At 41.3% G+C, this 15,807-nt stretch overlaps 1 protein-coding gene across 3 annotated transcripts in view; it reads right to left on the bottom strand.

Annotated features, from left to right (window-relative positions):
• Positions 1 to 10,798: 10,798 nt before the first annotated feature.
• The window catches only part of LOC124280797 (vicilin-like seed storage protein At2g18540), a 44,155-nt gene continuing 39,146 nt past the window's right edge, over positions 10,799 to 15,807 (bottom strand). For 2 of the 3 annotated variants that reach the window (XM_046716771.1, XM_046716770.1), the window contains exons 3-6: positions 15,564 to 15,766; positions 14,265 to 14,499; positions 12,261 to 12,489; positions 10,799 to 11,891 (exon numbers count right to left, since the gene is read on the bottom strand). In XM_046716771.1, coding sequence (XP_046572727.1) covers positions 11,489 to 11,891; positions 12,261 to 12,310 — 453 coding nt within the window. In that variant the 5' untranslated portion in view covers positions 12,311 to 12,489; positions 14,265 to 14,499; positions 15,564 to 15,766 and the 3' untranslated portion in view covers positions 10,799 to 11,488. Of the gene's footprint in view, positions 11,892 to 12,260; positions 12,490 to 14,264; positions 14,500 to 14,977; positions 15,008 to 15,563; positions 15,767 to 15,807 lie in introns of those variants that run through there. The other variant, XM_046716772.1, reaches the window with a different exon arrangement.

The raw sequence follows: 15,807 nt of genomic DNA, 5'->3' as shown, positions 1-15,807 counted from the left end.
TGGATGGCTGTATTACCCAGTGCGTGCGGACTGTGTGTCTCTATGAGTGTTTGATTGTGCGGGTGAATTAGTGGATGACTGTATTACCCAGTGCGTGCGGACTGTGTGTCTCCATGAGTGTTTGATTGTGCGGGTGAATTAGTGGATGGCTGTATTACCCAGTGCGTGCGGACTGTGTGTCTCTATGAGTGTTTGACTGTACGGGTGAATTAGTGGATGATTGTATTACCCAGTGCGTGCGGACTGTGTGTCTCTGTGAGTGTTTGACTGTACGGGTGAATTAGTGGATGACTGTATTACCCAGTGCGTGCGGAGTGTGTGTCTTTATGAGTGTTTGATTGTAAGGGTGAATTAGTGAATTACTGTATTACCCAGTGCGTGCGGACTGTGTGTCTCTATGAGTGTTTGATTGTACGGGTGAATTAGTGAATTACTGTATTACCCAGTGCGTGCGGACTGTGTGTCTCTATGAGTGTTTGATTGTGCGGGTGAATTAGTGGATGATTGTATTACCCAGTGCGTGCGGACTGTGTGTCTCTATGAGTGTTTGATTGTGCGGGTGAATTAGTGGATGACTGTATTACCCAGTGCGTGCGGAGTGTGTGTCTCTATGAGTGTTTGATTGTGCGGGTGAATTAGTGGATGATTGTATTACCCAGTGTGTGCGGACGGTGTGTCTCTATGAGTGTTTGATTGTGCGGGTGAATTAGTGAATTACTGTATTATCCAGTGCGTGCGGAGTGTGTGTCTCTATGAGTGTTTGATTGTACGGGTGAATTAGTGAATTACTGTATTACCCAGTGTGTGCGGACTGTGTGTCTCTATGAGTGTTTGACTGTACGGGTGAAATAAGTGGATGATTGTATTACCCAGTGCGTGCGGACTGTGTGTCTCTATGAGTGTTTGATTGTACGGGTGAATTAGTGAATTACTGTATTACCCAGTGCGTGCGGACTGTGTGTCTCTATGAGTGTTTGATTGTACGGGTGAATTAGTGGATGATTGTATTACCCAGTGTGTGCGGACTGTGTGTCTCTATGAGTGTTTGATTGTAAGGGTGAATTAGTGAATTACTGTATTACCCAGTGCGTGCGGACTGTGTGTCTCTATGGGTGTGCGATTGTGCGGTTGAATTAGTGGATGATTGTATTACCCAGTGCGTGCGGACTGTGTGTCTCTGTGAGTGTTTGATTGTGCGGGTGAATTAGTGGATGATTGTATTATCCAGTGCGTGCGGACTGTGTGTCTCTATGAGTGTTTGATTGTACGGGTGAATTAGTGAATTACTGTATTACCCAGTGCGTGCGGACTGTGTGTCTCCATGAGTGTTTGATTGTACGGGTGAATTAGTGGATGATTGTATTACCCAGTGTGTGCGGACTGTGTGTCTCTATGAGTGTTTGATTGTAAGGGTGAATTAGTGAATTACTGTATTACCCAGTGCGTGCGGACTGTGTGTCTCTATGGGTGTGCGATTGTGCGGTTGAATTAGTGGATGATTGTATTACCCAGTGCGTGCGGACTGTGTGTCTCCATGAGTGTTTGATTGTACGGGTGAATTAGTGGATGACTGTATTACCCAGTGCGTGCGGAGTGTGTGTCTCTATGAGTGGTTGATTGTGCGGGTGAATTAGTGGATTACCGTATTACCCAGTGCGTGCGGACGGTGTGTCTCTATGAGTGTTTGACTGTACGGGTGAATTAGTGGATGACTGTATTACCCAATTGTAACATGGGGCAATTGTAACAAGGGCGATTCTCTAAAAGTTTTCTGTCCAGCATAGTGTAGATGAGTAGAGTTACTTCCCTTTGTTTTCCTGCGGTACACATTTTGGCGTTTTTCAGCTGCTTGCACATCGTTTTTCACATAATTATGTAAATTTTTCACAAAACGTAATAAAACGTTCTTAATGCAGTAAATATTATTTGGTATGAGATTATATTTTCAAGTGTTAAACTGAGGTATTACGACATATTTTTAAGCAGAAATATTTGAGAAACCCAAAGTAGTTAACATGTGTTACAATTGCCCCCATGTACGTTTCTTTGGTGTTACATGAAATTGTCAATCAAATGATTATGAAGGCTTAATGTTTATTATTACAGATTTTATTAGTGTTGAAAATTGTCATTTTGAACATAGATTTATAGCGATTTTCATATAGGAATTAGGATTACCAAAAGAAAGATTTCCTGCTTATGAAATTAACAATCAAATGATGATGAAGGTTTAATATTAATTCTTTAACAGTTTTATCAAAGTTTGACCAATTTCAATGAGACAGTTTTGCAAAAATTATCCCTCGAGTGAAAGTTTTTGGTGTTAGTCATTTTATTATATTTTGGGCATACCAAAACCAGATTTTTATACCAATAGTATACTCATGGCAACAATGACATGAGCACGTGCTAAGTACAAACGTTCGATTTTTAACAGGGCTGAGAACTTATTGAACAGGTTATGGTCGACATAGGGTCAAACTAGAGAATTCACTATCAGTGCTGTTGACGCTGATGACGTTAATGTCAGGAAGCGGTTTCTAAGGTGTAACGTCCTCAGGTGGGGGTCTTTCTGCGCAGATGTCACCCGGGGTCTGCCTGTCTGGGCCTGTCTGAGGTCTGACCAGTTTGTTGGTAGCGCCGACGAAGGTTCCTGACGATCACGACGGAGCAATTGAAGGTTCTTGCAACGTGATCCGTTATAGCGCCCATCTGCAGCATTCCGATGGCCATCTCTCGCTCTGCTGAAGTTAACCTCGGCATTGTAAAGTGGTTTTCTGCTGAAGTACGATCTGCTCTGTACTGTGAGGTGGTTTTATACCATGCATGCACGTGCATTTTACCCTTACTTGTACAACACGTGCATTTTGCTGTTTTCGATGCAAAGTTGTCAAGAGGTGAGTTTGAGCGCTGCTGTTGGTCAGAATCGAACTCTTGTTGTTGGCAATAACAATGGGGCAATTTGCATTTGAATATATCTTCTTATGTTAATATTATGAAAGATTTTGCAACAGAAAGTTTCTTTTGCCCATCAGTATATATAAGATATACTAGCATTAACATAAGAAATCCCTTCTGGCGAGATGTCTTATCATCCTGGGCTTTATGTTCCTGAAGAAACATAAGAAACACGAAAGGATGCGTACTCACAGTATCTATGGTATAACGATAATGTAAAGGATGCGTACTCACAGTATCTATGGTATAACGATAATGTAAAGGATGCGTACTCACAGTATCTATGGTATAACGATAATGTAAAGGATGCGTACTCACGGTATCTATGGTATAACGATAATGTAAAGGATGCGTACTCACGGTATCTATGGTATAACGATAATGTAAAGGATGCGTACTCACAGTATCAGTATCTATGGTATAACGATAATGTAAAGGATGCGTACTCACAGTATCTATGGTATAACGATAATGTAAAGGATGCGTACACACAGTATCTATGGTATAACGATAATGTAAAGGATGCGTACTCACGGTATCTATGGTATAACGATAATGTAAAGGATGCGTACTCACAGTATCTATGGTATAACGATAATGTAAAGGATGCGTACTCACAGTATCTATGGTATAACGATAATGTAAAGGATGCGTACTCACAGTATCTATGGTATAACGAGAATGTAAAGGATACGTACTCACAGTATCTATGGTATAACGATAATGTAAAGGATGCGTACTCACAGTATCCATGGTATAACGATAATGTAAAGGATGCGTACTCACAGTATCTATGGTATAACGATAATGAGCAGATTGATGATGAATGTATATTTATTAAAAAGTAGGATGAAGCCGGAGTAAAATTTATCAACGATTTGATCGATAAAGATGGTCAAATTCTTTCATACTTCGATTTCAAGAATAAGTGCAAATATTTCCTGTAATTATTTAACATTTTATGGGGTAAGAAATGCCTTGAATATATATTCAAAGGAGCTTGATTCTGATGATATTACCCCATTAACAGCACCAGGGTTACCATTTATTATTCATCTGGACCTGAATAGACAAAGGGGATCAAAATAGTACTATAATGTTTTATTACGATCTTTCAAAAGACTTCAGCCAATCAACAATGGGAGAAAGATATAGCAAAACAGTATACAGCTATGGAATGGAGGAATATTAATGAAATTCCACTTCGATCAACTGATAGTGTTCAATTACGGTGGCTTCAATATAGAATTATTAACCAAATCATTCCAGTTGGAAAATATTTGTTTAAGATTGCATACATGAACTCTCCTGTTTGTACAATTTGTTCACAGTCGATATTTGTCATGTTTTATGGAATTGTGAAATTGTGAACTAAAGAAACCATTCTGATGGGCTTTACTTCTAAACGAAATGTCGAATCCCCACATGGGTACAATTTGTGAAGCCCATTTCTGGTGTCCCCCGCCGTGATGTTGCTGGAATATTGCTAAATGCGGCGTAAAACCAAATTCAGTCAGTCTCCCTTTATGAGACCCTTTAAACGTAATCTGTCTTGTAATGAAAAACACAATTTTCAAAGTCTGTCTTAAAAGAGGAAAACTTTTCTTTGCTTCGATCCAGAGGGAGTTAACAAATGACTATAATATAACTACAGCCATAGCCTACTCCAATTGGGACAACAACAAATTACTATAATATAACTACAGCCATAGCCTACTCCAATTGGGACTACAACAAATTACTATAATATAACTACAGCCATAGCCTACTCCAATTGGGACTACAACAAATTACTATAATATAACTACAGCCATAGCCTACTCCAATTGGGACTACAACAAATTACTATAATATAACTACAGCCATAGCCTACTCCAATTGGGACTACAACAAATTACTATAATATAACTACAGCCATAGCCTACTCCAATTGGGACTACAACAAATTACTATAATATAACTACAGCCATAGCCTACTCCCAATTGGGACTACAACAAATTACTATAATATAACTATAGCCTAGCCATAGCCTACTATAATCCAATTGGGACTACAACAATAATTACTATAATATAACAAATTACAGCCATAGCCTACTCCAATTGGGACTACAACAAATTACTATAATATAACTACAGCCATAGCCTACTCCAATTGGGACTACAACAAATTACTATAATATAACTACAGCCATAGCCTACTCCAATTGGGACTACAACAAATTACTATAATATAACTACAGCCATAGCCTACTCCAATTGGGACTACAACAAATTACTATAATATAACTACAGCCATAGCCTACTCCAATTGGGACTACAACAAATTACTATAATATAACTACAGCCATAGCCTACTCCAATTGGGACTACAACAAATTACTATAATATAACTACAGCCATAGCCTACTCAATTGGGACTACAACAAATTACTATAATATAACTACAGCCATAGCTACTCCAATTGGGACTACAACAAATTACTATAATATAACACAGCCTACTCCAATTGGGACTACAACAAATTACTATAATATAACTACAGCCATAGCCTACTCCAATTGGGACTACAACAAATTACTATAATATAACTACAGCCATAGCCTACTCCAATTGGGACTACAACAAATTACTATAATATAACTACAGCCATAGCCTACTCCAATTGGGACTACAACAAATTACTATAATATAACTACAGCCATAGCCTACTCCAATTGGGACTACAAGAAACGTATCAAATTTTGGTCTAGTTGCCATAACTTGTTTCCTTAATCCTTTCTATTCAATTACCACTTTCAGTGAAACTTTGTATATTGATGTATGACAGTATAATAATCTTCAGTGACATTTTATATGTTGAATGACATTATATGATTTGCTGTACAACAATAAAAAGCGGAATAATAAAAATAAAATATATTTCCACCTCAATTGATCAAGATGACATCTTTCCACATTTGATTTTTATTGTATTTGGAAAATAAACAGATTGTTACATTTGAACCTTCATTGTAACAATTGCCCCATCCACCTGTAACAATTGCCCTGTGTAAGGGGTCAGTTGTAACACTTGCAGTCATTGCATTTGATAAGTAATAACTTTGTAACGACATGATAGCGAACCTCAAATGACACTGGGTTTTAAAGCCAAGATGCCAATGTATTAGTTAGTACCGATTAACTTTGTGACAGGTTGACTAATACCGAACTACAACAACTTAAGTAAAAGTGTTACAATTGACTCCGGTCTCCCCTGTATGTATCTATGGATGTTTGACTGTATGGGTGAGTTAGACTATTAGTGGATAGTTACCGGGTAGCGTCAGTAATGATAATTCATTCTGTAAGGTGTGAGACATATCGCGAGAAACAAGTTATCTACCTCCTTAGACCTGTAATGTCTTCGCACTACCAATAACACGCTCGTAAACAAGTCCATTATATAACACCTCTGCATTATATGTAATGGAAATAGTAAATGGCTGAAAAGAAGTTCAGTGCCCATTGTTTGATTATTGGCTAAATGCCCATTCTACGGTGTTTTATAGACTGTTTGTTCCCAGGGACAATCAGTTATCCTCAGCTATTACTTACAACACCCATTTGCCCTTTTCAAACATTCAAGTAGAATATCATTTATCATATATGGGAAGGTTTTTCGGTAGAATTCTAGACCTAGGCTAATATACTAATTCAGGTATGATCATTATAAACAGTATAAGTCGACGATACCCAAAACTGGTGTATGACACGAGGGTAACAAAAATGGAGAAAACTGCATGCAGGCCTCTGTAAGTTGAGGTCTTTTCTCGATTTAAAATTGTTAAATGTGTCCGAAATATGGCCGAAATGTTATTTGTTTATCTCAAATTCCTTCATTTTTTCCACATCTTTATGAATACATCAGAATATGACACAAATGAGGCGGTTTCAAGTACATACACGAAGCATTAGTTTAATGAGAGCGCAGTTGGGAACCGCTGACATGTGTCAATTCTAACCCGGACCTTCACGGGTAGTTTATGAGAGCACTGAGTGAGAGTTGTATCGAAGTTCTGAGATTAACGAGATGTTACAGACTAAAGGGAAATAACTTTATTTCATGTTACTTCGGGATAACTCCCAGCCTGCAAGAAGATACCTCATACACTCAGATGCATTTGGGTCAACCCACGAGGATATGAGGCTTTAATGACCAAAGAGATCACGAGCACCAACCCTAAGTAAATATATTTAGCATTACACAGAAAATAGAAACATTGAATATAACATAAAATAAAGTAATGTAGTAGTAATAGTCCATTTTGATGAATATCTTGCTCAAAGCGCAATAATTAACCCGGATAACCCAAGCTGCCTGTTAGGCGCGAGAAGGTTAATAGTCACATGTTCCATATTCTTGCCTAAGGTGAGACGACATGTATCATGTGCTTCGTTGTGGGGCAGGGCCTAGATTTTCGAAGCTCTCTTAGCGCTAAGATAGTCGTAAATTAATGTTAATGTATGGCACTTACGACTATCTTAGCGCTAAAAGAGCTTCGAAAATCTAGGCCCAGAACCGAAGTCCTAGAAACTCTCAGGAGTCGAGCTGCCAAACACGGTCACCCATCCGAGGACTGTCTGCGCTCAACGTTGCTTAACTTCAACTGATATGTGACCGGGGCCCTTATTCTCGAAACGTTCGTAGCCCTAAGAATTCGTAACTTTTATCGTAGCCAATGTGTTAAGAATGGGCTTAAGAAGTTCGTAGGGCTACGAACGTTTCGAGAATAAGGGCCCTGAGCTCTATGCACAAGGCCACACACCACACAAGTGATGGTCTTCGCGAAAATGTTCGGTGCACCTTCCTCCAATTCTTGCTGTTTACAATATTATTGCTTAACAATGGAATATATGTTGTGCATGATGCGGTACCGTACACTGGCACTCAAGTGGTCCCCATCCTCGGCATAGTGGGTCTGGATGTTCGGTTTCCTTTAGTTACGTCGGACCACCAAGACCTGGATCTCTCCCTTGCGTGTGTTAAGACGCCAGTTCCGGTTTTTCGGAACAATACTTACATTGTATTGCCTGTTACGCCATCCAAGACCAAAATAGCAGATGGCTTATATGTCAGTGAAGCCTGTACATCCAACGCATTATTGTAAATCGATGCCACAATATCATAATTATTATCATATGTTATTTGGTTAGGGGCCGTAGGTATGCTACAAATTGCGTATTAACGTACATCGAAACACAGTGCCATCTGTTTGAATACTAGTATACTGTCTTCATTTGGGCAACGTTCATGTCATGCCACTGACCGGTCGTCCACCTTTAACGACACGACAAGAAGACAACCATATTCAGTTGATGCATCGACAGAATTGATAGCAAACTGCACCCATAACAATCAAGCATACGACTTTATGGAAAACAACTTCTAATGTATTGCATACAGCGACGTTTCTGTGTAGATTCTTACACCGTTAACTGCGGTAAATACCTGTTCCCGATATCAGAGGACATTTTATTTTGTTCGTCACGCACCTCAAGTTTGTGGAGACAAAATCTGAGGGTCAGTAGACAAGACGGGGACAGTATACTGTTCTCAAACGATTCCAGGTTTTATCTGATATTCTTGCAAGGGTCTGGGAAAAAAAACATTTTGAGGACGCTTGCCTCATTCAACGTCGTCAGTTTGGGAGACTGTAGTGTAGCTTGTTCACATGCTGCGAAGACGCCAAGACCTCACTATTACCAAAGGAGCCCCGATATGAATTCCATCGAACATCTCTGGGTCAACCTTGGACACCAAGTTCGAGCTAGCGATCTTCCTTTTCAAAATCTTCAGGACTTAACGCAGACACTCCTTGAAGAATATCAGAGGATTCCGATGCTGAGAATTCGACGCTTGGTTGCCAGTATGAGGAGGAATGTGACAGAGGTTGTCCGTGCGAGGGATGGCAACACCAGGTGCTGATGTGTCCAGTGGTGGTTCATGCTAACTGACTGACTGACTGAGTTTGGTTTTACGCCGCTTTTAGCAATATTCCAGCAACCTCACGGCAGGGGACACCAGAAATGGGCTTCACACATTGTACCAATGTGGGGATTCGAACCCGGGTCTTCGGCGTGACGAGTCAAGGCTTTAACCACTAGGCTACCCCACCGCCCGGTGGTTCATACAATCTCAATCTCACCAATCATTATTTGAGTACTGCGTGGCAATCAGATTTTCGGCGTAGTAATGGTGACCATACGTCCGACATTGTTGATTTTCACGTGTTTGTGTGTTGTTTCAAATTGCAAGTGAATTGTTAGCGAATATCAATTTCAGTTTTGATTATGTTTCAATCACTGTAAAATATGTTACAGTTACATTTTAACACGCTGAACTTGCTTTTCAAAGCATACACAAGTTGTGTTGTCAGGCTTATCATATCAAGAAAACGGGGTTGTTGCTTGATTAATACTTACGTGTACATACGTGCGCGGATTGGGCGAATTACACACAATAAGCATTTACACAACACAATGTACACAACGGATTTATTTATTTAGTGTATATGAAGTTCTGCTTTATTACTGAAAGGTCAGATACAAACTTGCAAGTCAGCAAATACTGTTCTTATATTCCCTTGTCTCCATGCACAACAAGCAGCTTACGGAACATCCGAAACAGTTTGTCCATCACAGTGATTCAGCAGCAGGTGCTACTGGGATGAAATACTCCACGACAGGATCGTGGTATAACACAGTTATACATCACGGCAATTAGGAGATAAACATCATGTGTTGGCCAATTCCCGGGTGTTATTGAGTATTTGAAACACGGGAATTCATTTGGAACCGACGGCGTCAGCCGGAGGTTTCAAATGAAATATTCCCGTGCTTCAAATACTCAATAACACCCGGAAATAAGCCAACACATGATGTTTATCGACATTGTAAACACAAACGTAAACCAAAAGGTCCACACACGTTTTCGTGTCTGCACTCATTGACATCGTGTACGGGTACAGCAGTGAAATGTCATCAGCCGGCCGTTTCGGCTGTCTCCCATGGTTGCATCTGGAATTGCTCATTTGTGACGTCATTCGGACTTTACGTCACAATATGATTTTAATGACGTCATCACAGCTGACGACGTAACAATACAATGGTGTGAGCGATGTTTGTATGTATTAATACGCAACGAATTTCCGGGAATCGAATACCATTTGATCACGTTTATCAACCAATCAGATTAAAGAACACAGTGACTTTTGATTTACAATATAGGTTTGAAGACTGTGATACAGATACAATGCACACATATCGAATTCTCCATATCCCCCAGGTATACAAAACCTGGGCCCCGATCCATAAAGCGTTCGTAACGTCAGGGGCGACCCCACCCCCTCTCCTCTCCCCCGAAAAAGAATTCCCTGAGGAGTATTTCCCCCTAACCTTCCTTTGGACGTTATGACTGAGGTGTGTCTTAGCGCTACGAACGTTTTGTTGATCGGGCCCCTGATACATAAGAGACAATAAATACTATATACAATACCATAGATATATATACTACTCTACAAAGAAGTGCTTTACTATCATCTAATACAAGGTTGTACAGGACTGATAGCTTATTCTAATATTATGTCCACTTGCGCGCTCTATATCCACAACCACGTGCTCCTGGTGATTAAACCGATGCGAGAAAGAATGCTGAAATAACTTTCAAAAGATGTGTCTTTAACAGTGCTTTCTGCCAAATCTTAAACAGGACTTCTTTTTTACCATAAACTGGCGTATAAAAGAAAATAAAGACCTGAATATTTTGGCAACACGTACAAAAAGTGTGTGATTTCTGAGTTGCAACCAAAAAACTTTAATTTCGAAATATTTACGTTGCTTTTCGGACAATAATCCCAATCACTAAATGTGCACTTTCCTTTTCACAGGAGTTTAGCAAGCAAGGTTACAGAAACGAGACATAGATGTGGAAATTCGAAATATGTTTGAAAGGATGCTTCAGAAATTGAGCTTTGAATCGTGTCAAAGATTCTCCAAATTTAAAGGCGTCCACTTCCAGTACTAAACGTCAGTAGATTCGGATCGTGCTAATAACCTGTAGTATACAAAACCTACATTCGTCAGTCCTTACCAAGAACGACAACTGCCGTCCACGGTTGCGATCATGGGAACAAGTGCTTGTCAAAAATAACAAAAATAATGGATAATGGATTGAAACACTGTCACAATATGGCCGTGAAAGAAGATTAAGGACAATACTGGCTTCCTATCACTGAGTTTGGTTAAGGACGAAATTTTGCCTTTAATACATCGACATGAAATGGAATGAAATTAATTTTCAACAGAATACTTCACGATCAAATTTATAATAAGAGCGTTATCATGTTCCCGTCATCATTAACATCGAAACACGAGAACGCAACTGAAGTTTGTTTGTTTTTACAGAGTGATCTCCGCTTGTCATGACATTTTTTTTCCTCTTCTATTTTTCATCTCTCACTGAACAGTCTGTCTCAAATCTGATAACGTTCATTCTTGATTCACTTCCTCTTTCGTCTTATCATTTTCCTCTCTTTCCGAAGACTTCTTCTCCTTGCCTGGCTCTTTATTGTCAACATTCACTTTGGCTCCTTCCGGTTTTACAGCTTTCTGATTACCGGATTTATCCAAGTTTGGTTCTGTTCCTCGCTGTGATTGGTTAGATCTGTCAAGGGAGTTCATCCGCGACCTTTTCCCGAACTTCCTTTCTCTACCCTTCAGGAATTCGGTCTTAATTTGTTCCAGGCGGGCGAGCTGGTGCTCACGTTGTCTGACAAGTGTTTTCTCCCTTCGTTCGAGCTGCTCCCGTTTCCGGTTGTAGTCCAGCTTTTCGACCTCATTTTCCCGTTCAAGCATTTGCTGCTGACGTCGCTTCCTCTCTTCCCAAGAGTCCCTGCGAGTAATTAGTAATCAGATGCATTACTTCACCTACTGAGCAAAGTACTAACTTGAAAAAACAGCTACATACTTAGCATTTTGTTGAAACGTGGCCATGGTACACCTTTTAGCTCAGAACGCATGTATAAGGGAAGTAACTCTACGGGAGAAGATTACGTGTCTGTGGGCACAGGTACGCCTGGCTGTGGTTAAAGTTCGCCCTTCAACAATCTGAATTTATTTATTTTTTTATCTATGTAAATTGATATCAGTTATTTATTAGATCTAGGTGTGTATGTTATTGGTAGTCCAACATTGTATTACTTGGATATTTCACTCACTCACTCACTCACCCATTCACCCACTCACCAACCCACTCACTCACCTGATTCGCCTCTCGGTATCAGCTATGTGTCTATGTCGTTTCTCCTCCATCCTGAACGACAATAAACTCTCCCGCCGCTTCAGTCTTGTAACGAGGCTCTCACTCCCGGTTGTACATGTCAAGCCTCGCTTTCAAAATGGAGTTCTGGCGCTCTTCATCCCGTTCTGAGAGGTCACTCTCGGACTGGGCCTCGCGAGACCTCCGTCTGTTAGCTTCAAGCTCGAGTTGTCTGGAACAGCAAAGGAAGTTCTGACATGTACGCCTACCTCTACGTCTATGTGTTTAAAGTAGTGTGGGGCAGTGGGGTAGCCTAATGCTTAAAGAGTCCACTCGTCACGCTGAAGACCCGGGTTCGAATCCCCACTTGAGTACAATGTGTTGAGCCCACTTATTGTGTCCCCTGCCGTGATATTGCTGGAATATACCGCCGTGATGTTGCTGGGATATTGCTAAAAGCGGCGTAAAACCAAACTCAGTCAGTGCTGGAATATTGCTTAAACCATACTGACTTACTGCACACTCAAAACGGACATCCGATCCGATCACAAGGACCGATGTGATCTCACACTTTACAACAACTTGTGAGCAGTTTCGTACTTGAAAATATTTACATATTATGCTGAAACCGGGGGGCATTGCTTTTGTACATGACATGAGTCGTGGGGGTGTCACTAACTTGTACTTAAATGTTAGGTGGAGTCATTCACATTGTACATGCTTCACCATAAAAATCATATCACACACACACACACACACACACACACACACACACACACACACACACACACACACACACACACACACACACACACACACACCCCGACCCCCACCATTATTTATGAACGGTCCCTTAGCACTACGATTATCTTAAGTCTATGTTAAAATGAGTGAGTGAGTGAGTATGGTTTTACGCCGCTTTTAGCAGTATTCCAGCAATATCACGGGGGGAATACCAGAAATTGGCTTCACACATTGTACCCATGTTAGGAATCGAACCGAGATCTTCAGCTTTAACCACTAGGCTACCCCACCGAATATGAGAGTTAGAATCAGCGCTAAGATCGCTTTGTGCATGTAGGACCTGACCTCCCACTGGTCAGAATATATCCCATGTACACTTACTTGTACAACAAATTTAAGTTTGTAACAATTTGACCATCTGAACATGTGTCAGGGTTGCCAGATGGCGTCGATAGTTTGTTTTCAGTTCCAAACTACAACCACGTGTTCCAGACTTGTTTTTGTTTCGCTGAGTTTTTATTGCTCATCCCGTGAAGATCCGGGGTAGAATAGGTCTTCAGCAACCCATGCTTGCCACAAAAGGCGACTATGCTTGTCGTAAAAGGCGACTAACGGGATCGGGTGGTCAGGCTCGCTGACTTGCTTGACACATGTCATCGGTTCCCAATTGCGCAGGTCGATGCTCATGCTGTTGATCACTGGATTGTCTGGTCCAGACTCGATTATTTACAGACCGCCGCCATATAGCTGGAATATTGCTGAGTGCGGCGTAAAACTAAACTCACTCACTCACTCACTTTTATTGCTCATAGATGACTGAAACACTGTCACTGCAATCTGATATTAAACAATTATTATCTTATCTTCAGGATTTGTCGATTGTGCCCTTCAGATATACACATATCATTTTAACCCATAACCATAAATATTTTCATAATTATGTTTGTGTGATTATTTTGACCCTCGGGCATTGATTTTAGACTTGTAGGTGCTACTGTAATGGGAAAGCATCACTTGTAAGTCAAAACAGGTTTCCGTTGTTTTTGCGTTTAGATTTGCCATTTAATTATTTATTCAGGGTCAGTTTATCCAAATAGTAAGTTAAACCGAGGTTTGGATAAGTTGCTATGGTTAATGGTAACATATCGATACTATGCAAAATATGGGGCGTTGCGATACTTTTTTTCATGTGTATATTTACTACTCTTAGGGTTATCTGAGATCTGCTGCTGACTCTTCGGGTGAAAGTCAACTCAAACTAACCTGTGCCTCTTGAGATTAAAGTCTGTGACGCTCCTGTGGCGTAAGTATTCCCTGTATTCGTTGAACTCCTTCACGGAGCATGTGATCTTTGAGTCCTTGGTGATGAGCCCGTTGCCCAGCAAGATGCGCTTGGTCGGGGGTTTCTGGAAGTAGTTCTTGAGGAAGGGGTCTTGTAGGGAGTCGTACTCGGCAGGGGTGGCGTTACCTAGGGGGGTCCGTCAGGTCGAAGTCGTATCTGGAATGAAGAAGTTTTCCGCCGCTTCTAGCAATATTTCAGCAATATCATGGCAGGGGACACCAGAACTGGGCTTCACTTCACTCATTGTACCCATGTGAAGAATCGAACCCGGGTCTTCGCTTTAACCACTAGGCTACCCAACCGCCCCAGAAGTTTCCAGAAGCAAACTAGCAGACTCTCCCAGCCTTGAGCGCGAAGTAAAATGGACCCTGTAATGTTTCCAAGATCGAAGAACAACACGAGAGACCAGATTCAAGTCAATTTGCATTTCGAATTCGCACATATAACATCGCAGTCCACAATTCAATCCCCTCACGGGCCAACGATCGCAAATCTCACAGTGGTAACAACACAGACTTCCACGTTTGACCTGTACGCGCTGGCACTGTTAGTGCTACTGACTATAGAGCACGTGCAACATTATGCTGCATCAGAGTACACCATGACTTGGAAAATTCGCAAGACCACGTCGCACCCATATTTCCCGCTCGCTCCAAGCACGTTCACAAGGGAGCTAACTCCCATGAATCAAACTGTCAACCGCTAAGAAACTTGCCGTTACAGACCCCATTCTAATTGGTGCTAACAAGCTAAACAAGAGGTCTGTCGTTTGTAGATCGAGGTCGAGGTCACGTGCTGTGTCCTCCTATTACTGAAATTAGTGAGTGAGTTTAGTTTTAGCAATAATCCAGCAATATCACGGCAGGGGACACCAGAAATAGGCTTCACACATTGTACCCATGTCGGGACTCGAACCAAGATCTAAACACCGACCCTCCGCATACTGGAGTAAGAGTAGGGGGGATCCAGTGGGATACCCTACCCCCTGCTTTTTCACATTACTTTTTTCATACCATTATTTTGACAAGCAGAATCAGGAACGGGTGTCTTGAATCTCAGTATAGCTAACTACGGTCCCGTTCCTAAAAGGTCGTAGCACAGCGACAGTCGACAGGCTATTTCAGTGTTGTGGCTCCTATCAACTGAACGTAAAAATATTTTTGCGGCAGAGAGATTAATGACGTCATTTGATTATGACGTCATGGTAACTAATGACGTACTTCTGCCTGTTGATGTACTTGGGTTGACCGATCTCCGTGGTAAACAGCGTGTACGATCCCCGGGGGCTAGGGGCCACGGGCAACTTGGAGTCCAGGGACAGGGTGGACCAGTAAGGTAAGTTGTCCCCCAGGGGCAGCAGGGACCTGCTGAACACCTTCTGGCGGCGGGGGGCGGCGAGGCGATCCATCGGTGAGATGCGGGCCTGGAATAGAGAAGACCATAATGACGGTACAGAGAAACTGT

Source organism: Haliotis rubra, unplaced genomic scaffold, assembly GCF_003918875.1.
Source record: "Haliotis rubra isolate DU_JTF1 unplaced genomic scaffold, ASM391887v1 Scf274, whole genome shotgun sequence".
NCBI lineage: Eukaryota > Metazoa > Mollusca > Gastropoda > Lepetellida > Haliotidae > Haliotis > Haliotis rubra.
Note: the sequence above shows the minus strand (reverse complement) of the source record. Positions and strands in the feature narration are given on the sequence as shown.